Consider the following 27,034-nt stretch of genomic DNA (forward strand, 5'->3'; position numbering starts at 1 on the left):
TCCAATTACCGGCGACAATTTCCTTGTCTGTCTTGCAACATACTGGGCCAATAAAGCTGATTTTGATTCTGATCACGGAAGGAAACGGCATTTATGGATTTCATGTTGTAGCTCTCACTCGAACATCACGATACGACGGAAGACCATTCCCGCCAGTTAAATAAATAAATGTGTTTTTTTTTTTAAATAGATGGGAAGACCGTTTTTGCCGGTGATTTTTTTTTTTTTAACTAAAAAGCAATTATGTTTCAAATGTTGTAATTAAATAGCTATGTCAGCTATAATTTTCCATCGTAATGCATACCTGGCAATAAAATATAATTTTAAAATGCCAACGCGAGTTGTGCAATAAATACATATACGAGAGATCACGTGGTATTGTAACTGTGGCGGAAATGAAAGTTGACTCGCAACACCAGCGGATCGCCACCTAGAAGGTAATGAGAAAGTTTCCATTCTAATCATGGTTCGTGTGTGAATACGCGCACGTTATTCTGTAACAAGTGGGCAACCACTAGCTCAACTATCCCTCTTACCAGACGCTTAGTCAGAGCCGGTTTTAGGCACGTATTTTCTCTAAAGCCCTACAAAGCTTGCTGCTCGCTAACAGTTAGCTTCTTACAGGTAAATATTCGAACGTTAGTCATATATACCGGAAAGGCCTTTGATTTTCCCTTCAAAACAAATGTCAAGGTAGCGGTTACAGCAACATTATTTCAATTGTTCTGGAGCAAATGATATCGCTTTACTCAGAATACAATTATATATGTAACTATTTTTATATCTGAATAACATTCTTTACGGTAATATAAAACAAGTTCCATGTAAGAATACATATATGTTGTGATTTTTGAAAAACGTATCGGAAGTGTGTATGCCTTCTGAGCTTTCTCTTTATGCAAAGGAACGCCTTTATCGTCTTCCGTGTTTATTTTATGCGCAACAATCAAGGGTATTTAAATTACGCAGCATTGAATTCATGTTAGGTTGGATGGATCAGTCATCCCCGTAACATTTACTCCACACTGCGTATTTGGAGTCACTTAACACTGCGCAGTCGTTTAGCTTGTAATCACTTCGTAATCTAAAGAAGTGTGTTTTAGTTGCGTAAACGTTACCCTGTTCGTCCTAAACCAGGAATACACTGGAGGTAGTTGGTTTGGAACACAACTATTTTCAATTAGTTTTAGCAGCACATCATCCTGGCCTTTGTGGATGTGCCAGTCGCAGTCACCTTGGCACTGCAGCAAAAGATGTTTCACTGATATTGCAGCGTAATTCCTTTCTCACTTGTTGGGATTTTTTAAAAGTTCAACTAGACTGGCGATGTATTGATGTACCAGTTGTCCATATCAGTATGTTGCATATCTAGCTTTGCAAAATGGGATGTTGTAAACCTTGTCTCAAGGTTTTTACACTGTATCGCATAAGGTCAAACACGTGGTCTTTGCTTTTATGGAGATGAGTTAAGACATTTGGATGGTCTGCTTTCTTCTTTCCATGATCAAGTGAAAATGTGACCGTTTGTGTTTCAGTGCTGTGATGTCATGGCAGCTGCCATTGTGACCAGACCTGGTGTCCGCTCGACTGAAAAGTCGCAGTTGATTTTAAAAGGTAATAACCTCTTAATTTTTCTTCAAATTAAAATATGTAACACAAGAGAATTAGATAAAAGATGGGAGTTGTTGCTGTATAGATCCACATTCAGTGTTGTGTTTAAAAATGTTAGGTAGCAGGCAACCAGCTATCCATCAAGTAAGTTTACTTTGATCTTCCAACCAGTTTGTGGAAGAAGTAGGGATGACCAAATTTATATCACCAGCCACCTCCTCCAGTTCAACAGTGATACACTGAAGGTGTTTCTTGTCTAGCTCTCTTGAAACGGCTTTCTTGTCCTCCCTTCTTACGCCTTGTGGAGGAAACTTTTTGCGTTTCAGCTCATCAAGCCAATTTTAATATCTCACAATGACAATCCAAGTAAATACAAAATACATGTTTTTAAATGAAAATGTTTTCATTACCACTTACACGATCAGGATTTTTGGGGCCGATCACCGAGTTTAAAAAAAAAAAAAAAGGATCACCGATCCGATCACAAGATGGAGGAATGTGTCTATTTGAATGGCCTGTTCATTTACTGTATATACTTGTGTACTATTTATGCCAGTGAGGCATAGTGACGGACAGAACAAATGAATGGTCTTCTATCAGAATCATCTTTATTTGCCAAGTATGTCCAAAAAACACAAAAGGAATTTGTCTCCGGTAGTTGGAGCCGCTTTAGTACGACAACAGACAGTCAATTGACAGAGAATACTTTTGAGACATTGGGAAAAACTCACTCAGCAATAAAAGGTTACCAGTAATGTGGTAATGCCGGTACAATATATATATTTTTTTTCCTTGACAATTGTGCAAAAATATGTAGAGTCCTCTAGCAATTAGAGCAGTTTGAAATGACTAATAGAACAATAGTCCGGTGCAATGACCATTGTGCAAAGGGCGCCAAGACTTCAAGAAATTGATGCAGTTTAAAGTGACTTGTGGTGCGATAATCTGGGACAATGTTGATTGTGCAAATGTTGCAGATGCTATTCAGGCACATGAGTGGCCAGGATTGGTCAACAATAGATATTCAAATAGTGCAGCGTGGCGAGACTACTACAGTGAGTGCACGACTAATATATAATTGGCCCCACAGAAAGGTGACAACAAATTTTTCAATTGTAAAATCTGTTCCTTGGCTCCATAGAGGTTGGAAATCAGTGCTCTAGTCAGATCGTGTATTCTACTCAGTCAGGTCAAACCAACATTACATGACAGAAATAATGGGTGCTAACTTACTGTAATTAAATTACTTTATTTTTAATTAAATTACTTCACCCACACCAAAACTTTGGTACAGCTCAGATAGATGGAGTTCTACTTAAAGTACAACATCATATTTAAGAGATGATCAGCAGATTCTCGAATTAAAGTAGAACTTCTGACACCTGATTAAAAAAAGAAAACAGTGAAGTAAATCTAACTAATCTTGGCCGTTTTCCTTGCCTGACTGTAGATGATACGTTGTTAAGATGGGGTTGGGGGGGAGGGAGCTCTGGGTGACTAAATCACAAAACATGCATTATAAATTGGAGTTAACGCAACAAAAGTCTGCCGCACACCGAGCGATGGAGCTGAACCCGACTGAATTGTCGCCGCAGTGTGCGTAGTTTGGCAACTGTTTTTATGAGTGGCCGATCAGTTGGCCGCTGTTTTTGCATCGCCGGCGCACATCGTCGCAACGTCGCAGTTTACATCCAATCAAAATGAATACAAGCTTTCACTCACGCTGAAAATACATTTCCGGGTTTTTACGCAAGTGAGACACCAGACGGCCGCCGCGCTGCCCCAAGCCATATAATTGGTGTATATAAAGCATCAAATATTGTCTTTTACATCAATACTTAACAATATTCATCATGTATTATGTGCCAGTGGATGAAAAAGCGATTCCTGTGTATGCGAACGGCATGTACCTCGGTGGGTACGTTCAAATGAATGGAGTCAGCGAGACTCCTTTAAATTATCCACATGCACGGTTTTACTCTCACCTGTGTCCACTCTCTTCAGCAACCAGCCTCTTCCTTAACTACTAATCTAACTTTTTGTGCTTTAAGAAATGTGATGAAGTACAATATACTGTTTATAAAGCATCTAATGCCGATACAGGCTCGCTATTCAGGGCGTCCATATAGCCAATTGCTCAATCTGCGGGGCCACGTCCGCAACTCTGATTAGTTTTATGCGATGGCCCGGTAAAATTGGGTTCAACCTCATTGTGCAGTGTGCGGCAGGCCTAACATGGTTAGTCTGATTAGCGCACGAAGGTTCTGCTGCATAGAGTGCTAACAAATGGCAACATTTTGAAAAACTAATTTTTAACACATTTTTAGCAACATTTGCATTCCCAAAAACATGACTCGTAAACACCTTACATCTTTACAGGATGTGTTCTACCACAAATAATGACTTACAGCATGGGCCAAGACTTAACCAGACACTTGTAGTTCTTCAGCCATGTCATTGAACACTGAAATTAACTCAAGACAAGCTGACGTATAACACATTTCACCACTTGAGGGTGCTAAAGGTCAAGATAAATCAAATGCAAATGAAACATTACTACAACTAAACCATTACAGATATAAAGTGTTATCACTGAAATTGCTTACCGCTTGAGCAAATGACAGTTGAAGAGGCTGTGGCAGACATGAATTCAGTGTGGCACACACAACAATGGGGAAGTTTGACCCAACTAATTGGTTGGTCAGAAAAATAACCCAATAAATTTGACCCAAAGCAAACAACCCAGGAATTGGGTGAGAAAAGCAGACATATAACCCAAAAAAATGGTAAATCTCAGAATAAGAACCCAGAAATTTTACCCAACACAAACTACCCAGGAATTGGGTTAATGAAATAACCCTGCATGCATCAAATTAACTTGTAGCCGACATCTAACTAAGAGGCAAAGCAAATTTACTTATATAGCGTGTTTCATGCATAAGGTAACTCAGTGTGCGTTACGTGATTAAAAGCATTTAAAAACAAAGAAAAAATGGTGCATGACTTCGCCCAACCAGTCTGCATGTGCTTTGTGGACTTGAGGAAGGCCTTTGACCTTGTCCCTTGGGGAGTCCTGTGGGTCGTGTCGCGTGAGTATGGGGTTCTGGATCCCCTGATATGGGCTGTTCGGTCCCTGTATGACCGCTGTCAGAGTTTGGTCCACATTTCTGGCAGTAAATCAGATTGGATTCTAGTGACGGTTGGACTTCGCCAAGGCTGCCCTTTGTTGCAGGTTATGTTCATAACTTTATGGACACAATTTCGATGCGCAGCCGTGGCACTGAGGGTGTGATGATGAGATGTGGTATGTACTGTGTGTGCGTGGTATCCATCCATCCATTTTCTGTACCACCTATCCTCACAAGGGTCGCGGACGTGCTATAGCCTATCCCAGCTGACTTCGGGGGAGAGGCGGGGTACATCCTAAACTGGTCGCCAGCCAATCGCAGGGCACATATCAACAATCAACCATTCGCACTCACATTCAGACCCATGGGCAATTCAGCGTCTTCAATCAACCGACCACGCATATTTTGGGGATGTGGGAGGAAACCGGAGTACTCGGAGAAAACCTACGCAGGCACCGGGAGATCATGCAAACTCCACACAGGCGAGACCGGGATTTGAACCCCGGTCCTCAGAACTGTGAGGCGGATGTGCTAACCAGTTTACACTGTGCCGCCTGCATAGTGTGTGTGTGTGTTATTATATATATATATATATATATATATATATATATATAAAACTTTACAACAAAGAGGAATTTTCAAGTACAAAAGCATAGCATAAAAATTATGTAAATTATGTAAAAATTAGTTAAGAAATACATAAGGTGGGTGCTTTTTTTGTTTTTGAAAAAAATTGCATTGTGCATTTTCTTTCTATGGACCATGCATGTGAAGTGTTGTAAAACAGTAAAATGTTCTGCCAGTAATTCATGTCTTCTTTGTGGTAAGCATTAAGGTTCTGAAAAACGAAGTTATTCATGATCCATCAATCAATTTTCTGAACTGCTTATCCTCACTCAGGCTCATGTAGTGCCCAATTCTCCCAGCAGATGGTCTCAGCGCTACACCTCAGTTAAACAGCTGACCTGTTACATCACATGTCATGCCATATGCACTTGCTGTGCTGTGGATGTGTGTTCATTTCTACACATTTGAAACATACAAGTGAATAGTCTAGTGTGTAAAAGTGTTAATATGAAAACTACTGCAAACCTTTTATGTGTAAAAGACACAACCAACATTATACTTTTGAAATGTTCTGTTTATTATATCAGTCTTACAATATTAAAAGGAAAAAAAAATCAGGATAAATAAATACAACTGAGGAAGCAAAACGCTTCTCCATCTGGCAATCTAATGGATGAGTCTGGGTTTGGTGGTTTCCAGGAGAATGATACTGACTGACTGAATTGTGCCACTTGTAATGTAGGTTGGAGGAGGGATTATGGTGTGGGGGTTGTTTTTCAGGAGTGGGGTTTGGCCCCTTAGTTACAGTGAATGGCACCTTGAATGCTTCTGCATACCAACAGATTTTGGACTATTCCATGCACCCATGTTTGTGGGAACAGTTTGGAGCTGGCCCCTTCCTCTTCTAACAAGACCAGTGCACAAAGCAGGGTCCATAAAGACATGGATGACAGAGTCTGTTGTGGATGAAATTGACTGGCCTGCATAGAGTTACGACCACAACCCGACAGAAAACCTTTGGGATGAATTGGAGCTTCTCGCCCAACAAAAGTGTGTGACCTCAAATGCGCTTCTGAAAAAATCATGAATTCCCCAAAACACACTGCAAAACCTTGTGGAAAACCTTCACAGAAGAATTTAAGCTGTCATAGCTGCTGAGGGGGGGACCAATGTCATTTTAATGGGAGTATGTAACATCATTTAAATTCATATGAGTCAAGACAGGTGAGTGAAAGCCTTTGGGTATACACGCACACACACACACACAGTGCTATGCAAAGGTATTGGCCCCCTTCTCAAATTCTTATATTTTTACAAAGTTTCCCCACTTTGTTTAGATCATCAAACAAATGTAAATAAATACAAATATAACCCAAGTAAACTTAAAATGCTTATTTTAAATGGTGAATTCATTTATTAAGGTGGAAAAAAACTTTTAAGTTACCTGGAGTCCTTTGTGAAAAAGTAATGGCCCCCTAAACCTAATAACTGGTTGGGGCATCCTCACCACTAAAATCAAACATTTTCTATAACTGGCAATTAGTGTCTCACATCTATGGAGCTATTTTGGCCTACTCTTCCTTGCAGAATTGTTTGAATTCAGCATGAACGGCCTTTTTAAAGGTTATGCCACTGCATTTCAATCTGCTTCAAGTCTGGACTTTGACTATGCCACTCCAAAACCTTCACTTTCTTTTTTTAAGCCATTCAGAAGTTGACTTGCTGATGTCTTGTGGATCATTATCCTGCTGCAGAACCCAAGTGCGCTTCAGCTTGAGGTCGCAAACTGTTGGCTGAACATTCTCCTTCAGAATTTTCTCATATATACATATTTATACACACACACAGAGCGGCTGAAACAAGTATTTAACACGTCACCATTTTTCTCAAATATATTTCCAAAGGTGCTATTTACATTAACATTTCACCAGATGTTGGGAACAACCCAAGTAATCCATACATACAAAGAAAGTAGAACAAACAAGCTCAACAAACAAGCTCATAAATTAAGTTTTGAGCAATAATGTGAAATGACACAGGGAAAAAGTATTGAACACGCCAACTGGTATTTATTTAATACTTTGTACAAAAGCCTTTGTTTGCAATGACAGGTTCAAGACGCCTCCTGTATGGAGAAACTAGTCACATGCTTTGCTGTGGTGTGATTTTGGCCCTTTCCGGCGCACAAGCACTCTTCAAATCTTTGAAGGTTCCATGGGCTTCTTTTATGGACCTTGATTTTCTGTTCTTTCCATAGAATTTCGGTTAGATTCAAGTCAGGTGATTGGCTGGGCTATTCTAGCAGCTTTATTTTTTTCCTTTGAAACCAATTGAGAGTTTCCTTGGCAGTATGTTTTGGATCATTATCCTGCTGAAATGTCCACCCTCATTTCATTTTCATCCTCGTAGATTGCAGCAGATTCTCGTCAAGAATGTCTCGATACATTTGCCTATTCATCCATAATAGAAGTTTATTTAGTGAGAAAATGGTGACGTGTTAAATACTTATTTCAGATGCTGTATATGTGTGTGTGTGTGTGTGTGTGTGTGTACAGACCCTTTCCAAAAAAATTGAATATCATGGAAAAGTTTATTTATTTCCATAATTCTATTCACAATGTAAAACTTTCCTCGACATAATTTGTGCTTCCAGCTCATAAAACCCATGAAATCATTCAAAATAATAGAATACTGTGAAGAAATCAGCCCATAATTTGCAGGCCATAAATGTTTTAAACTGACTGTCAGACATTAATCAGTGACTAAACTCAAAGCACCTGCAGGTGTCATTAAATTGCTTCAGTTTGGTTCAATTGTCTCTGTTGGATTCAATAAGGGAGGAACGTTTGAAGTTTTGTCCTTTTTGGCGAGTCAGCAATATTCTTTCCATGAACAACAGCTATCTCACATGAACAAAAGCTAGCACCCCAAAATTGTGTGAAATCGCGAATTTAATATGCTGAAAAATCAGTAATCTTTTAGGGTGTCATCGATTAAAATGACAGAAGAAACAAAGGAAAAAGGTGGGCATGTTCCACATCCTTGCAAGCCTAATAAACCCATGCAGTCATATACCGTTGCTTTGCATTCTGAAATGAAAACAACAGCTATAGCACTCCAAAATTATGTTCCATTTAATATGCTGAAAACTCACTAATTTATTAGGGTATCACTGATTAAAATGGTAAGCACAGCGTGGTGGCTGCGAGACTCCTCGTCATAGCCAAGCAATCATATATGATTGCACTCTCACATGAACACATCGAAAGCACCCCAAAACTATGTTCAATCGCAAATTTATTTCGCTGTCGTAGATTGAAATGGGAGAATACGGTATGATGGCCTTTCGTGCCCATCGAAGTCCAGCCTTGCATATCAAGAGTCCCTAAGCGGTGCATAAAAGTCCTGGTCTGCCGAGCCCCATGACCGAACAAAACAAATGGCCGCAAATTCGCAAATCCGCTCAGTTTTCCCCCCCCCCTGAGTTACTCCCTGGGGTTGGTGGGGCGGATCCGGTCTATGGTGCATGGAGACAAAGGCGACGAAGGGGGAAGCGCGCCGGCATCCAAGTTAAGCTCCGTAAGAGAGGATACACAAATTAATTTTACCTTACTATTTTCACTTATTGTCTAAAAACATATCCAGCCTTTAATATAAGCAACAATTACACCCTAGGCGTGCTTGTGAGCCAACCAAGTATGTTAACTAGTATGGGGAAATCAGACCAGCTTCTGGTGTATATGTCACAGTTTGGTTTCGACCAAAATGTGAGTGGGCCAAGCTCTATTAAAAGCCATCATAAAAAAGGGCTTCAAATAGAAAATGTTTTTTGGGGGGAATTCTTTCTACATAAAATCTTTTTCACAACCACAACGTTCCAAGCAGACCCTCACAATACGTTTGGGCCTGCCAGGTCGGACCGGCATTTTCCCCGTCCATCGGCGCAAACTCACCACCAGGTGGGGATTGAGCCCGAGTTGATGTGTGATGGAGAGACGAGCCGACGAGATATAGTCTGGCTCGCCTCCACACACGGGTTGGGCTCTAGTACCAGTCCTCTTGAGAGGGGTTGGATTCTCTTCCACTCTGGAGTTGCCCACGGTGAGAGTAGGTGTGGGTATACTTATTGCTCCTCCGGCTCGGCGTCTGTACATTGGGGTTCACCCCGGTGGACGAGAGGGTAGCCTCCCTCCGCCTTCGGGTGGGGGGGACGGGTCCTGACTGTTGTTTGTGCCAATGCACCAAACAGCAGTTCAGAGTACCCTTTTTGTAGTCCTTGGAGTGGGTGCTGGAGAGCGCTCCCGCTGGGACTCCATCGTTCTGCTGGTGGACGTCAATGCTCACGTGGGCAATGACAGTGAGACCTGGAAGGGCATGATTGGGAGGAACGCCCCCGCCCCGATCAGAACCCGAGTGGTGTTCTGTTATTGGACTTCTGTGCTCATCACGGATTGTCCTTAATGAACACCATGTACAAGTATAAGGGTGTCCACACGTGCACTTGGCACCAGTATACCCTAGGTCGCAGCTCGATGATCGTCTTTGTGGTTGTGTCATTGGGCTTGCAAGCCGCATGTCTTGGACACTCGGGTGAAGAGAAACGCGGAGCTGTCAACGGATCACCACCTGGTTGGGAGTTGGCTCCTATGGTGGGGGAAGATGCTTGTCCGACGGTATTATGAGCGTCTGCTGGGAATGTCTTGAAGAATCCCATGTCAGAAGGAGTTTCAACTCCCACCTCGGGCAGAACTTCACCCACGTCCCAGGGGATGTGGGGGACATTGAATCCGAGTGGACCATGTTCCGTGCCTCCATTGCTGATGCGGCCGACCGGAGCTGTGGCCGTAAGGTGGTCAATGCCTCTCGTGGCGGCAATCTCCGAGCCTGTTGGTGTGGACGCCAGCGGTGAGGGATGCCGTCAAGCTGAAGGAGTCCTAATGCAACTTTGGTGGTCGCCGATGCAAAAACTTGGGAATGGGAGGATTTTGGTGAGGCCATGGAGAGAGGCTTCCGGGCCGCTTCGAGGAAATTCTGGTCCACCATCCGGTGTCTCAGGAGGGGGAAGCAGTGCACCATCAACATTGTATCTTGGGGATGGGGTGCTGCTGACCTTGACTCGGTGGGGAGAAGACCTCCTCAATTCCACTGACACGCTTACCCATGAGGATGCAGAGTTCCAGCTCTACACCCTCGGCAGGGTCCTCGAGGGTGAATGGGAGTTCGCCCAACCAGTCTACATTTACTTTTTTGGACTTGGAGAAGGCGTTCGACCGTGTCCCTCAGAGAGTCCTTTGGGGGCTTCTTCGAGAGTGTGGGGTACCGAAACCCCTGATATGGACTGTTCGGTCCCTGTACGACCATTGTCAGAGTTTGGTCCGCATTGCTGGCAGTATTTCTGATTTGTTTCCGGTGAGGGTTGGACTCTACCAAGATTCCCCTTTGTCACCGATTCCGTTCATTACTTTTACGGACAGAATCTCTCTGTGCAGCCGAGGCGCAGAGGGGGTCTGGTTTGGTGGCCTCAGTATTGCATCTCTGCTTTTTGCAGATGATGTGGTTCTGTTGGCTTCATCAAGCCGTGATCTCCAACTCTCAACTGGAGCGGTTCGCAGCTGAGTGTGAAGCGGCTGGGAGGAAAATCAGCCCCTCCAAATCTGAGACCGTGGTCCTCAGTCGGAAAAGGATGGCGTGCCCTCTCCAGGTTGGGGATGAGATGCTGCCCCAAGTGGAAGAGTTCAAGTATCTTGGGGGCCCTCACCTATGGTCACGCGCTGTGTCGTGACCGAAAGAACAAGATCCCAGATAAAAGTGGCCAAAATGATTTTCCTCCGCAGGGTGGCCGGGCTCTCCCTTAAAGATAGGGTGAGAAGCTTGGTCATCCGGGAGGGCCTCAAAAGTAGAGCTGATGGTCCTCCACATTGAGAGGAGCCAGATAAGGTGGCTGGGGCATCTAAATTAGGATGCCTCCCGGACGCCTCCCTGGTGAGGTGTGCACATCCCACCGGGAGGAGACCCCGGGGACGACCCAGGACACGCTGGAGTGACTGTCTCCCAGCTGGCCTGTGAATGCCTCGGGATCCCCCCAGAAGATCTGGATGAAGCGGCTGGGGAGAGGGAAGTCTGGACATCCCTGCTAAAGCTACTGCACCCTCGACCTGACCTCGGCTAAGCGGAAGCAGATAGATGGATGGAACTCTGGAATAAGTGCCAATGTTCACTGCAATAAAGTCCTCCTCTAATTTGTTCATAGTGGTGTCAGCGAAGCCTCAGTCTCCCAAGCTGCCAACCCGTCACTCTCGGCTCAGCTCCTTTGTAGAGGTGACTGCAGACGGCCTGTCCAGTGAAACCAAAAAGACAGCCAAACGCAGTGGACACGAGCTGCAGTGGAATGAAGACCTCACCCTGTAAGAAACTATAGATCATCAAACTCAAAGAGTTCAATAGATATAACAAAGCATTGTAAAAATTTGAAGAATCTTAAATTACCTTTAACTGACATTTCTTATTTGAAAAATACATTTATTTGCATGTTAATGCTTCTCAACCATTGCAAGTTACCACTGTGCTGTTCTATTTTGTACTGTCTTGACCTAATTTTGTTTTGTTTTTGTTTTACATTTTACAGAAATGTGACACCTCAGAGTCGTCTGGATCTGAAGCTGTGGAGCTGCCACACTCTGAGGAAAGAGTTACTGGGCAGTGCTACAATCGATATGCTGGACACATTGCGCATGCACAATGGAAAGAGTAAGGTCACAGTTATGAACTCATGTGCACACTTCAATTCTCACATAAATATGTGTATGTTTATCACTCACAATGCGCAACAAACACTCAAGGTCCAAGAGTGAGAGCAACAACTGGTCAGCATGAGCTATGGTCTTGTACCAAAAAATGGGAGCAACATTGCTCCACAAACTGGAATCTGCAATGCACTTTGAGAATAAGTAATGAAGCCCGTCAACTGCCATTACTGTTAATACGTATTCTTTTGCCTTACTTTCTAAAAAAAAATTATCGTGATTTTTAAGCCATATTGTTAATTCCTAATACACAATGTAGAACACACACACACACACACACAAAAACATCCAAAACTATAAAACAAAAGTGTGCCAGGAGATCACCTGCTCTGTCTTATACCTTTCTGTTCATATTTTGGATTGTGATGTGACTTTTGGGACCATATTTTTGTTTACATTTTAGATCAAATTCCGAATTCAACTGCCCAACTCTCCACCTTTCATCATCAGTGCCAAACATGCAGTATCCCAGAAATCCTTTTTTTCCCCTCACACATTACCTACCATCAAAACGGATCACAGATGAGAATGGTTACCTTTAGTTCAGGCTGCACGAAATTGGGAAAAAAAGATTGTCTTTAACCGAAAAATATTGTCCATCCATCCATTTTCTTCCGCTTACCCGAGGTCGGGTCACGGTGGCATTAGATTTAGCACGGACGCCCAGACTTCCCTCTCCCTAGCCACTTCATCCACCTCTTCTGGGGGTATCCCGGCGTGTTCAGAGACCAGCCGGGAGACATAGTCTCTCCAGCATGTCCTGGGTCGTCCCGGGGTCTCCTCCCGGTGGAGTGTGCCTGGAACACTTGACCATTGAGGCGTCCAGGAGGCATCCTAATCAGATGCCCCAGCCACCTCTTCAGGTCCACGGCAAGGACGAAAACGCCACTGCTCCTCCTGAATCTGAGATTAGACTTCCTGAGGGAAGGCGTGTCTGTGGAAATGAGGAGGTCTTCGGACCGGCATCTTCCCCCACTATCGGAGCCAACTCACCACCAGGTGGTGATCAGTTGACAGCTCTGGCCCCCTCTTCACCCAAGTGTCCAAGACATGCAGCTGCAAGTCCGATGACACAACCACAAAGTTGATCATTGAACTGTGACCAAGGGTGTCCTGGTGCCAAGTGCATGTGTGGACACAGTTATACTTGAACATGGTCTTCGTTTTGAAAAATCCATGAAGGGCACAGAAGTCCAATAATAGAACACCGCTCGGGTTCTGATCGGGGGGGGGGGCCCCCCGCTGATCACACCCTTCCAGGTTTCACTGTCATTGCCCAAGTGAGCATTGAAGTCCCCCAGCAGAACAATGGGAGTCCCCAGCGGGAGCGCTCTCCAGCACCCCTCCAAGGACTCCAAAAAGGTTTGGTACTCTGAACTGCTGCTTGGGTGCAGAGGCACAAACAACAGTCAAGACCCGTACCCCCACCCGAAGCCAGAGGGAGGCTACCCTCTCGTCCACCGGGGCGAACCCCAATGTACAGGTGCCGAGCCGGGGAGCAATAAGTATACCCACACCTGCTTGGCGTCTCTCACCATGGGCAACTCCAGAGTGGAAGAGAGTTCAACCCCTCTCAAGAGGACTATTACCAGAACCCAAGCCGTGCATGGAGGCAGGCTCAACTATATCTGGTTGGAACTTCTCAACCTCACACACCAGCTCGGGCTCCTTCCCTGCCAGAGAGGTAACATTCCACGTCCCTAGAGCCAGCTTCTGTAGCCGGGGATTGGCTCACCAAGGTCCCTACTTTCAGCCGCTGCCCAGGTCACACTGCACCCGACCCCTATGGTCCCTCCCATAGGTGGTGAGCCCATGGGAAGGGGGACCTATGTTACCCTTTCGGTCTGTGACCCATGGTTGCAGGCCCGGCCACCAGGCGCTCTGCTTTGAACCCCACTTCCAGGCCTGGCTCCAGAGGGGGGCCCCGGTGACCGGAAACCTACATCCATTTATATTATTCATCATCGTGGTCTTTTCGCCCTGCTTTGTCTGGTCCATCACCTAGGACATTTTTGCCATGGGTGACCCTACCAGGGGCGTGAAGCCCCAGACAACTTAGCTCCTTGGATCATTGGGACACACAAACCCCTCCACCACGATAAGGCTACGGGTCCAGGAGGGGATATACAGTGGTACGGAAAGTATTCAGACACTTAGATTTTTCACTTTTTTTAATATTGCAGCCATTTGCTAAAGTCATTTGTTTTTTTCCTCATTAATGTACACACATGACCCCATATTGATAGAAAAAAAACTAATTACTGAAATTTTTGCAGATTTATTAAAAAAGAAAAAGTGAACTATCACACAGCCATAAGTATTCCGAGCCTTTGCTGTGACACTCATATATTTAACTCGGGTGCTGTCCAAATCTGAGACCATGGTCCTCAGTCGGAAAAGGGTGGCGTGTCCTCTCCAGGTCGGGGATGAGATCCTGCCCCAAGTGGAGGAGTTCAAGTATCTTGGGGTCTTGTTCACGAGTGAGGGAAGAATGGAACGGGAGATCGACAGGCGGATCGGTGCAGCGTCTGCAGTGATGCAGACTTTGTATCGGTCCGTTGTGGTAAATAAGGAGCTAAGCCGAAAGGCGAAGCTCTCAATTTACCGGTCGATCTTCGTTCCTACCCTCACCTATGGTCATGAGCTGTGGGTCGTGACCGAAAGAACATGATCCCGGATACAAGCGGCCGAAATGAGTTTACTCCGCAGGGTGTCTGGGCTCTCCCTTAGAGAGAGGGTGAGAAGCTCGGTCATCCGGGAGGATCTCAGAGTAGAGCTGCTGCTCCTTCACATCGAGAGGAGCCAGATGAGGTGGCTGGGGCCTCTGATTCGGATGCCTCCCGGACGCCTCCCTGGTGAGGTGTTCCGGGCACGTCCCACCGGGAGGAGACCCCGGGGACGACCCAGGACACGCTGGAGAGACTACGTCCTTCGGCTGGCCTGGGAACGCCTCGGGATCCCCCCCGGAAGAGCTGGATGAAGTGGCTGGGGAGAGGGAAAAAAAACACCTGAAGGACTCCAAGATGGTGAGAAATAAGATTCTCCAGTCTGATGAGACCAAGATAGAACTTTTTGGCCTTAATTCTAAGCGGTATGTGTGGAGAAAACCAGGCACTGCTCATCACTTGCCCAATACAGTCCCAACAGTGAACCATGGTGGTGGCAGCATCATGCCGTAGGTGTGTTTTTCAACTGCAGGGGCAGGATGACTGGTTGCAATCGAAGGAAAGATGAATGTGGCCAAGTACAGGGATATCCTGGATGTAAAACCTCTCCAGAGTGCTCAAGACCTCAGACTGGGCCGAAGGTTCACCTTCCAACAAGACAATGACCCTAAGCACACAGCTAAAATAACAAATGAGTGGCTTCAGAACAACTCCATGACTGTTCTTGAATGGCCCAGCCAGAGCCCTGACTTAAACCCGGTTGAGCATCTCTGGAGAGACCTAAAAATGGCTGTCCACCAATGTTCACCATTCAACCTGACAGAACTGGAGAGGATCTGCAAGGAGGAATGGCAGAGGATCCTCAAATCCAGCTGTGAAAAACCTTTTGCATCATTCCCAAAAAGACTCATGGCTGTATTAGCTCAAAAGGATGCTCAAAAGGGTCTTAATACTTAGGGCCTTGTGATATTTCAGTTTTTCATTTTTAATAAATCTGCAAAAATATAAACAATATTTTTTTTAAATATGTGGTGCTGTGTGTACATTGAGGAAAAGAAATTAACTTAAATGATTTTAGCAAATGGCTGCAATATAACAGAGTGAAAAATTTAAGGGGCTCTGAATACTTTCCATACCCACTGTATATTGTGATGTTAAAAAAAATGGACGATAACACACATAATGTGAAAACCGCACACATTTCTCTTTTCCCTCTAGAAAAACTATCCACAGTAGAGCACATAGTCATTTGTATGAAATCTACCTGTACTTAAATGAACTGTAGTATTGCGCAATAGTCCAGTCAGACATGAAGTTAATATTTCATGCCCAGTTATACTGTCAAGTCATTAGCACATTCCAAACACTAGTCGTTTGTTTTCTTATTTTCACCCATGTTTTAACATTTGCATTTGTATTTCTATGTTTGAGTGCATTAGTTTCTGCAAAACCTGTTGTTGTGTACACCTGAAGTTTGTCCCTTCAATAATTCTGTGGCTCTCCCCCCTGCCCCCAAGTGTAATCTGTTGTGACATGCATTCATTTTCTGAAGAGAGATACAGTCAATGTAGGCGTTTAATAGTTTTCTGTGTCCTCATTAATAGTTATCATAAAAAAATAAGTATGTAACACTCTGGGCTGCTCCGTGTGTGTTGTTCGATGGGTTATGGGTACATAAATTGTAAACTTACTCCAATCTCTTACTAGCCATCATTTGAGACCTGCAATACTGTCACTGCGTCACTCAGTAATTACTTCAGACGACACAAATTTCTTCTCCTTACAACTCTTCTCTCTTGTAATAACCACTTCTCTGTTTGTGACTGTCTTTCCTCTTTTTAGTGGAGAATGTCCAACTAAGTCTGGTGCTACAGACTGAGAACAAAGGCTCAGTTGTCGTGGGAGGCGAGCTCAACATCTGTCTGGATGGCATGGTTGTTGATCTGGGCTCAGTGCCCAATGGTAGCACAGCAGCAGACAGTGAGTCCCGCCTTTTCCATACACACAAGCACAAACACCCTTACCCATTCTCACAGTGATAGAAATGTAATCATTTGCTCATAATCATCTGAATATAGTACATCTTAAAATGTATTAATTTACCCTTAGTCCGGCGCTGAGACTTCAAGGAGTGTATGCAGTTTAAGGTGACGAGTAGTGCGATAATCTGGGACAATGTTGATTGTGCAAATGTTGCAGGTACTCCTCAGTCAGTGTGCAAGTGGTGCAGATGCTACTCTGGCATGAGTGGCCAGTATCGGTCAACAACAGATATGCAAATAGTGCAGCGTGGCGAGACTACTACAGTGAATGCACGAGTAGTATATAACTGGCCCGACAGAAATGTGACAACAAACTCAGACAAAAGAAATTTGCAGCATGTTGCAATGGAATTGGAGGTTAGCTGTTTAAGAAGTTGATTGCAAGAGGGAAGAAGCTGTTGGAATGTCTGCTAGTGCTAGTTTGCATTGATCGGTAGTTCCTACCTTAGGGAAGGAGCCGGAAGAGTCCGTGACCGGGATGTGGAGGGCCCGAGAGGATTTTGCACGCTCTTGTCTTAGTTCTGGCAGCGTGCAAGTCCTCAAGGGTGGGTAGGGGTGTACCGACAATCCTTTCAGCAGTTTTGATTGTCCGTTGCAGTCGGAGTTTGTCCATTTTTGTACCAGCACCAAACCAAACTGTGATGGAAGAACACAGGACTGATTCGATGACCGCTGTGTAGAACTGCCTCAGCAGCTCCCGTGGCAGGCAGTGCTTCCTCAAAAATGAATGTTGAATGACGAAAAATGCAAAGGCAGTTGGGGCTTTATGGCATTCCTATGGAGGTATGGAAGCTGTGGAGTTTTTGACCAGCTTGTTCAATAGAATTCTAGCGTGTGAGAAGATTCCTGAGGAATGGAGGATAAGTGTGCTGGTGCCCATTTTTAAGAACAAGGGTGATGTGCAGAGCTGTGGGAACTCTCGAGGAATGAAGTTGATGAGCCACACAATGAAGTTATGGGAAAGAGTAGTGGAGGCTAGACTCAGGACAGAAGGGAGTATTTGCGAGCAACAGTATGGTTTCATGCCTAGAAAGAGTACCACACATGCATTATTTGCCTTGAGGATGTTGATGGAAAAGTACAGAGGTCAGAAGGAGCTACATTGTGTCTTTGGGGATCTAGAGAAAGCCTATGACAGAGTCAGAATCAGAATCATCTTTATTTGCCAAGTATGTCCAAAAAACACACAAGGAATTTTGTCTCCGGTAGTTGGAGCCGCTCTAGTACGACAACAGACAGTCGATTTACAGAACACTTTGGAGACAGAAAGACATTGACCAAAAAAAACAGTCACTGAGCAGTAAAGGGTTGCTAGTTATCTGGAAATGCCGGTACATTTTTAAATTTATTTATTTTTTGAATTTTTTTATTTTTATTTTATTTTTTTTTGACAATTGTGCAAAAAAAATGCAGAGTCCTCTAGGACTTGGAGCAGTTCGAATGACTAATATTGCAATAGTCCGGTGCAATGACCATTGTGCAAGGGGCGCTGAGACTTCAAGGAGTGCATGCGGTTTAAAGTGACGTAGTGCGATAATCTGGGACAATGTTGGTTGTGCAAATGTTACAGATACTCCTCAATCAGTGTGCAAATGGAGCAAATGCTACTCTGGCATGAGTGGCCAGTATATACAAATAGTGCAGCATGGCGAGACTACGACAGTGAGTGCACGAGTAATACATAATTGGCCCCACAGAAATGTGACAACGAACTCAAGTCAAAAAATTGCCAGCATGTTGTAATGGAATTGTAGGGCAGGTGTTTAAGAAGTTGATCGCAAGAGGGAAGAAGCTGTTGGAATGTCTACTAGTTCAAGTTTGCATTGATCGGTAGCGCCTACCTGAGGGAAGGAGCTGGAAGAGCTGGTGACCGAGGTGCGGAGGGTCCGAGAGGATTTTGCACGCCCTTGTCTTAGTTGTGCCCACGTGCAAGTCCTCAAGGGTGGGTAGGGGGGTACCGACAATCCTTGCAGCAGTTTTGATTGTCCGTTGCAGTCGGAGTTTGTCCTTTTTTTGTAGCAGCACCATACCAGACTGTGATGGAAGAACACAGGACTGATTCGATGACCGCTGTGAAGAACTGTCTCAGCAGCTCCTGTGGCAGGCCGTGCTTTCTCAGAAGCCGCAGGAAGTACATCCTCTGCTGGGCCTTTTTGAGGGCGGAGTTGATGTTGGTCGCCCGCTTCAGGTCCTGAGAAACTGTAATTCCCAGGAACTTGAAGGTCTCGACGGTTGACACAAGGCAGCTGGACAACGTGAGGGGCAGCTGTGGCGAAGGATGCCTCCTGAAGTCCACGATCATCTCTACAGTCTTGAGCGTGTTCAGCTCCAGGTTGTGTCGGCCGCACCACAACTCCAGCCGCTCCGCTTCCTGTCGATATGCAGACTCGTCACCGTCCTTGATGAGGCAGATGACAGTGGTGTCATCTGCAAACTTCAGGAGTTTGACAGTCTGGTTCGCTGAGGTGCAGTCGTTCGTGTAGAGAGAGAAGAGCAGCGGAGAGAGGCCACAACCTTGGGGCGCCCCAGTGCTGATGCTGCGTGTGGATGAGGTGGCCTCCCCCAGCCTGACCTGCTGTGTCCTGCCCGTCAGAAAGCTGTAAATCCACTGGCAGATGGCAGGTGAGACGCTGAGCTGGAGAAGCTTGGATGAAAGGAGTTCAGGGATGATGGTGTTGAACGATGAGCTGAAGTCCACGAACAGGATCCTCGCATAGGTCCCTGCACTGTCGAGGTGTTCTAGGATGAAGTGTAGTCCCATGTTGACTGCATCATCCGCAGACCTGTTCGCTTGGTAGTCAAACTGCAGGGGGTCCAGCAGGGGACCTGTGACACTCTTGAGGTGGTCCAGCACGAGACGTTCAAAGGACTTCATGACCACAGATGTCAAAGCGACAGGCCTGTAGTCATTCAGACCCGAGATTGCAGGTTTCTTGGGGACTGGAATGATGGTGGAGCGTTTGAAACAAGATGGAACTTCGCACAGTTCCAGAGATTTATTGAAGATCTGAGTGAAGACTGGAGTGAGCTGGTCCGTGGAGACTTTGAGGCAGGATGGGGACACATGGTCCGGGCCTGCCGCTTTGTTAATCTTTTGTTGTTTGAAGATGCGTCTCACATCCTGTTCATGGATGGTTAACGCAGAAGTCAGAGGTGTGATTGTGGTCGGGGGTGCGGCCGGGTGGGTGTGGGGTGTGAAACTGTCCTTTTCAAATCTGCAGTAGAAGGTATTCAAGTCGTTGGCTAGTGTGCTATTGTTCTCAGCTTGGGGGGATCGTCGCTTGTAATTAGTCAGAGATTGGAATGCATGACAGACTGATTTAGAGTCGTTTGCGTTTAACTGATTTTCCAACTTTACTGCATAGTTCCTCTTTGCAATGTTAATTTCTTTAGTCAGCTGGTTTCTAGCTCGATTATACAGGGCCCTGTCCCCGCTCTGATATGCATCCTCCTTAGCTTGGCGAAGCTGCTTAAGTTTAGCAGTGAACCACGGCTTGTTGTTGTTGAATGTGCGAAATGATTTTGTTGGTACACACACATCTTCACAGAAACTGATATAGGATGTAACAGTGTCCGTATATTCATCCAGGCTGCCGGCTGAATTTTCAAAGACACTCCAGTCTGTGCAGTCTAAACAGCTTTGAAGTTCCATCTTGGCTTCATTAGTCCACTTTTTCACTGTTTTCACTAGGCTTCGCGTATTTAAGTTCTTGCCTGTACGTCGGTATTAAGTGAATTAAGCAGTGATCAGACGAGCCCAGGGCTGCACGAGGTATAGCACGGTATGCGTTTTTTACCGTAGTGTAGCAGTGGTCTAAAGTATTAGTTTCCCTTGTATTTAGGGAGTTCGTGGTTGAGTTTAGCTTTGTTAAAGTCCCCGAGAATAATGAGGGTTGAGTCCGGGTGTTTTTTTCCAATTTCGTAGACTTGTTCGGCGAGCGTTAGCAATGCGGTGTTCGTGTTAGCTTGAGGCGGAATGTAGACTCCAGCCAGTATGAATGATGCGAACTCACGTGGCGAGTAGAATGGTTTACAGTTCAAAAACAGCGACTCCAAATGCGGGCTGCACTGTATGCTGAGCTCCGTGACGTCCGTTGATATAGAGGCATATCCTGCCGCCCTTTGTTTTCCCCGATGATTCCATGTCGCGGTCCGCTCGATGAATGTGGAAGCTGGGAAGCATGACGGCGCCATCGGGTACAGCGTCGCAAAGCCAGGTCTCCGTGAAGCACATGGCCGCGGAACGTCCAAAGTCTTTTCTGGTCTTTAACAGAAGATGAAGCTCGTCCATTTTGTTGGGTAGGGAGCGTACATTCGCGAGGTGGATCGACGGGAACGCCAATCTGTGTCCTCTCTTGCGGAGTTTTACCTGAATGCCGGCTCGCTTCCCTCTGTGGCGCCGCTTCCGTCTCCATGCGCCGAAAACCGCAGACGCCGCTCCGGTGAGTAACTCGGGGGGGGGGGGGATTTGATGGTTAGCAGGTCTCCCCTTGTGTAAGTGAGTCGTGTAAGATCTCCAAAGACGGACGAAAAACACAAAAACAAAAACAATACTAGAGAGCGCGTTACCGAGGCAACCACACTGGTCGGCGCCATCTTGGCATCCCAGAGTACCCAGAGAGTAACTGTGATACTGCATGCGGAAGTCTGGAGTGGCAGAGAAGTATGTTAGAATAATACAGGACATGTACGAGGGCAGCAGAACAGTGGTGAGGTGTGCTGTAGGTGTGACACCGGAGTTTAAGGTGGAGGTGGGACTGCATCAGGGATCATCCCTAACCCCCTTCCTGTTTGCAATGGTGATTGATAGGCTGACAGATGAGGTTAGACTGGAATCCCCGTGGACCATGATGTTTGCAGATGACATTGTGATCTGCAATGAAAGCAGGGAGCAGGTGAAGGAACAGTTAGAAAGATGGAGGCATGCACTGGAAAGCGGAGGAATGAAGATTCGCCGAAGTAAGACAGAATATATGTGCATGAATGAGAGGGTTGGTGGGGGAAGAGTGAGGCTACAGGGAGAAGAGATAGCAAGGGTGGACGACTTTAAATACTTGGGGTCAACCGTCCTGAGCAATGGTGAGTGTGGTCAGGAAGTGAAGAAACGGGTCCAAGCAGGTTGGAACGGGTGGAGGAAGGTGTCGGGTGTGTTATTTGACAGAAGATTCTCTGCTCGGATGAAGGGCAAAGTTTATAAAACAGTGGTGAGGCCAGCCTTGATGTACGGATTAGAGACAGTTGCACTGAAGAGACAACAGGAAGCAGAGTTGGAGGTGGCAGAAATGAAGATGTTGAGGTTCGCTCTCGAAGTGACCAGGTTGGATAAAATTAGAAATGAGCTCATCAGAGGGACAGCCAAGGTTCGATGTTTTGGAGACAAATTTAGAGGGACCAGACTTCGATTTTTTGGACACGTCCAGGGGAGAAATAGTGAGTACAGTGGTAGAATGATGATGAGGATTGAGCTGCAAGACAAGAGAGCTAGAGGAACACCAAAGAGAACGCTGATGGATGTCGTGAGGGAAGACATGAGGGCAGTTGGTGTTCGAGAGGAGGATGCAGGAGATAGGCTTACATGGAAAAGGAAGATGCGCTGTGGCGACCCCTATAGGGACAAGCCGAAAGGAAAAGAAGTCGTTGTCCGGATTGGGTTCAAATTAAGTGAAAAAGCACCATAAGCAATGATTCTCAGGTTTTTAACTTAACACTTTTGTAGCAGCCTATTTGACACAGACTGCGTTCTGCCTCTGTTACGTCTCTGATTTGTGTTGGCCTCATGGTGGGTGCATGTGCGGGCCACGCGCCCCGAAATGACTTACTGTGCCCCCTCCAAATGAGTTGTGCCCTGCCACAGGTCCCTGAAGTGTAGCCTTTTTTTTGTCAATCCATCTATCAGCCATCCATTTTTTGTTTTTGCGCCTATCTGAGGTCTGGTCGTGGGAGCAGCAACTTAAGCAGGAAGGCCCAGACTTCCCTCTACCCAGTCACTTCCTCCAGGTCTTCCGTCAGAATCCCGAGGTGCTCCCAGTCCAGCAAAGAGACGTAGTTTCTCCATCATGTCCTGGGTCGGCCTTGGGGCCTCCTCCCAGTGGGATATGCCCGGAACACCTCACCAGGGAGGCGTCCAGGGGACATCCTAACAAGATGCCCGAGCCACCTCATCTGAGTCCTCTTGATGCGGAGGAGCGGCGACTCGACTCTGAGACCCTCCTGATGACCGGGGTTCTCACCCCATTTCTAAGGGAGAGCCCAGACACCCTGCTCAGGAAACTCATTTCGGCTGCTTGTATCTGCGATCTTGTTCTTTGTTTCCCGACCCCGAGCTCGTGACCATAGCTGAGGGTTGGTATGTTGATCGATCGGTAAATTGAGAGCTTTGGCTTACTGCTCAGCTCCTTCTTTATCATTACAGACCGATACAGAGTCCGCATCACTACAGATGCTGCACCGAGCCGCCTGTCGATCTTCCGCTCCATTCTTTCCTTCCTCGTGAACAAGACCCCGAAATACTTGAACTCCTCCACTTGGGTTTGGATCTTTTCCTCAACCCGGAGAGGGCACTCCATCCTTTTCTGACTGAAGACCATAGTCTCAGGTTTGGAGTTGCTGATTTTCATCCCAGCCGCTTCACACTCGATTGTGAACCGCTCCAGCGAGAGTTGAATATCACGGCTTGATGAAGCCATCAGGACCCCATCATCTGCAAAAAGCAGAGAAGTAATATTGTTACCAAACTGGCCCCCGCTCAATGCCTTGGCTGCTCCTTGAAACAAATGGCAGCCTTGGCAGAGTCCAACTCTCACTGGAAACCTATTTAACTGACTGCCGGCAATGTGGACCAAACTCTGACACTGGTCATACAGGGACTGAACAGCCCTTATCAGGGGTCTTGTACCCTATAATTCCGGAGCACCCTCCACAGCACTCCCCGAGGGACACTGTCCAACGCCTTTTCCCAGTCCACAAAACACATGTAGACTGGTTAGGCAAACTCCCTCTAGAACCCTGCTGAGGGTGTAGCGCTGGTCCATTGTTCTATGCCCAGGACGAAATCCACACTGTTCCTGAATCTGAAATTTGAATTCCTGACGGACCCTCCTCTCCAGCACCCCCAAGTAGACCTTACCAAGGAGGCTGATGAGTGTGATGTCCCCTGTAGTTGGAACACACCCTCCCCACCACCCCGGTCTGCCAATCCAGAGGCGCTGTCCCCAATATCCATGTGATGTTGCAGAGACGTGTCAACCAGGAAAGCCCCACAATATCCAGAGCCTGTAGGAACTCCGGGCAGATCGAATCTATCCCCGGGGCCCTGCCACAGAGGAGCTTTTTAATCATCTCGCTGACCTCAACCCTGGAGATAGGAAAACCCACTTCAGAATCCCCGTCTTCTGCTTCCTCATAGGAAGGTATGTCGATAGAATTAAGACGGTCTTTGAAGTATTCAGCAACACCGACTCACAACATCCCCTGTTTAGGTCAGCAGTGCCCCATCCCCACTATACAAAGTGTTGATGGGGCACTGCTTACCCCTTATGAGACGCCAGATGGCGGACCAGAATTTCCTCGAAGCTGTCCAGAAATTGTTCTCCATGGTCACATTGAACTCCTCCCACACCAGAGTTTTTGCCTCAGCGACCACTAAATCTTCGTTTGGCTTGGCTAGCCAGTACCCATCAGCTGCCTCCGGAGTCCCACAGGCCAAAAAGACCCAATAAGACTCATTTTTTAGCTTGACGTCATCGCTTATCGCTGGTGTCCACCAACGCGTTCAGGGATTGCCGCCGTGACTGGCACCGACCACCTTACAGCCACACCTCCGATTGGCCGCCTCAACAATGGAGGCGCGTGACATGCTCCACTTGGACTCAATGTCCTCCGGCTCCCCCGAGATGTGGGTGAAGTTCTGCCGGAGGTGGGAGTTGAAACTTCTTCTGACAGGGGATTCTGCCAGACGTAGGGCTGCACGATATATTGTTTTTGCATCGTCATCACGATGTCTGCGCCATAGTCACATCGCTGGGTCTGTTGTGATGTGGGTGTACTGTAGTACACAGTGAATCAACTCTCATATTAATAGTGACTGAGAGAGCACAGAGGGACTTGTTTAGCACCTATGTTGGATTAAATTATAATGCTTCAAACACACCGAGCAGCCCAGAGTGTTGTACAGTCCCCTCCAAAAGTATTTGAATGGCAAGGTCAATTCCTTTGTTTTTGTTGTATACTGAAGACATTTGGGTTTCAGGTCAAAATGGTAAATGGAAAATTGACTGTGCTTACATAGCGCTTTATCTACACCATCACAGTGCCCAAAGCCTCACATTCACCCACTCACACACACATTCATACACTAATGGGCGACTGCTGCCATGCAAGGTGCTGCCAGGCACATTGGGAGCAATTAGGGTTTAGTGTCTTGCCCAAGGACACTTCGACATGCGGACAGTATTCGAACCGGTTACCATTCGGTCATTGAACGACCTGCTCTACCTACTGAGCCACAGTTGCCCAAAAGATGAAAATGAGACAAAAATTCAGAATTCCAGCTCTTATTTCATGGTATTTATATCTCGATGTGTTAAATAACTCAGGACAGAGCACGTTTTGTTTGAACACCAATTAAATGTGTTTATTTTGTGTGTGTGTGTGTGTGTGTGTGTGTGTGTGTGTGTGTGTATATATATATATATATATATATATATATATATATATATATATATATATTTACACAGTGCCACCAGAAAGTATTCACACCCCTTCACTTTTGCCACATTTCGCTGTTAGATTTATTCTAAAGCTGATTTGAGTATCGTTTTTGTTTCAGAAAATCTACATAAAATATCCTATAATGACAAAGTAAAAACATGTTTTCAGACAGTTGTGAAAATTTAGTGAAAATGTAAACATTTAAACATAATGGGTACATAAGTATTCACACCCTTGGCTTAATATTTTGTTGAAGCACATTTGGCAGCAATCACAGCCTCAAGTCTTCTTGGGTATGTCTCGACGAGCTTGGCACACCTGTTTTGGGGCATTTTCTCCATTCTTCTCTGCAGATCCCATGAAGGTCAGTCAGGTTGGATGAGCAGCGTCAGTGGAGAGCCATTTTTTGGCCTTTCCACAGATGTTTGATTGGATTCAAGTCCGGGCTCTGGCTGGGCCACTCAGACATTCACAGGGTGGTCCTGAAGCCACTCCTTTATCTTTGCTGTCAAGTTTGAGTATCATATCAAAGGGCGTGAATAGTTATGTACCTATTATGTTTACATTTTCAGTGAATTTGCACAACTGAACATGTGTCTCAACATTTTCATTTCGGCCACCTCCAGCTCTTCTTCCAGTTGTCTCTTCAGTGCCACTGTCTCTAATCCATACATCATGGCCGGCCTCACCACTGTTTTATTCACTTTGCCCTTCATCCAAGCAGACTCAGTTTCTTCACTTCCTGACCACACTCACCATTGATCTGGACTGTTGACCCCAAGTATTTAATGTCCTCCACCCTATGTATCTCTTGTCCCTGTAGCCTGACTCTTCCACTTGCATCCCTCATATTCATGCACATATATTCTGTTTTACTTCGGCTAATCTTCATTCCTCTCCTTTCCTAGTCCTGATTGACTATGCAGTTTTAATTGGGCCCACATCGTTAAAGGCTTCTCAGCTTCCCAGTGATGAGAACTGGCAAAGTGTGACTGAAGGTTTAGCCACATAAACACACATGATATTGTGGCGAACTACACACAAGTGTGACTAGGAAATGTTCTGTTTAGCCACATTGGCTAAGAGGTTTCATTACCCAGTGCCAACCCTGCCAGGGTAACAATGATTACTTCAACAGATTCTAAATGCTTTTCCTCTTTTTAACAAATGATTAAAACAACACATTATACAAGCATGCACATACTAACAAATGTTAATAATGATGTTTGAGGTGCTTTAAACCTAAAGAAAATCAGTAGCTACCACTCAGAAGTGTTTTTGAGTGTTTTTTTTTTGGGGGGGTTGAAGCTTTAAGATTTTCAAGATAACATCTTTTATTCTGACAAATCTAGATTTCGATCAAAGTCACTACTATGGAGACATTTACACATACAAGCACAGCCACATTGGTGTTCAGTCAACAGTATTCAATTTTCAGGTGTTAGGCTAACATTTTTCTTTCCTTTGTGGTTTGGAAGCAAAAAAGCAGTTTGTAAGCTGCCTTTATA

General features: G+C 45.5%; 1 protein-coding gene across 5 annotated transcripts in view; it reads left to right on the plus strand.

The window, feature by feature from the left end:
• Positions 1-360: 360 nt before the first annotated feature.
• wwp2 (WW domain containing E3 ubiquitin protein ligase 2) overlaps positions 361-27,034 on the plus strand; it is a 118,569-nt gene continuing 91,895 nt past the window's right edge. For 2 of the 5 annotated variants that reach the window (XM_061775243.1, XM_061775246.1), the window contains exons 1-5: positions 361-437; positions 1,536-1,614; positions 11,557-11,710; positions 11,932-12,053; positions 16,618-16,755. In XM_061775243.1, the coding sequence (XP_061631227.1) occupies positions 1,548-1,614; positions 11,557-11,710; positions 11,932-12,053; positions 16,618-16,755 (481 nt within the window). In that variant the 5' untranslated portion in view covers positions 361-437; positions 1,536-1,547. Of the gene's footprint in view, positions 438-493; positions 625-889; positions 953-1,535; positions 1,615-11,556; positions 11,711-11,931; positions 12,054-16,617; positions 16,756-27,034 lie in introns of those variants that run through there. The other 3 variants (XM_061775245.1, XM_061775244.1, XM_061775247.1) reach the window with 3 other exon arrangements.

Source organism: Phyllopteryx taeniolatus, chromosome 5, assembly GCF_024500385.1.
Source record: "Phyllopteryx taeniolatus isolate TA_2022b chromosome 5, UOR_Ptae_1.2, whole genome shotgun sequence".
Lineage (NCBI taxonomy): Eukaryota > Metazoa > Chordata > Actinopteri > Syngnathiformes > Syngnathidae > Phyllopteryx > Phyllopteryx taeniolatus.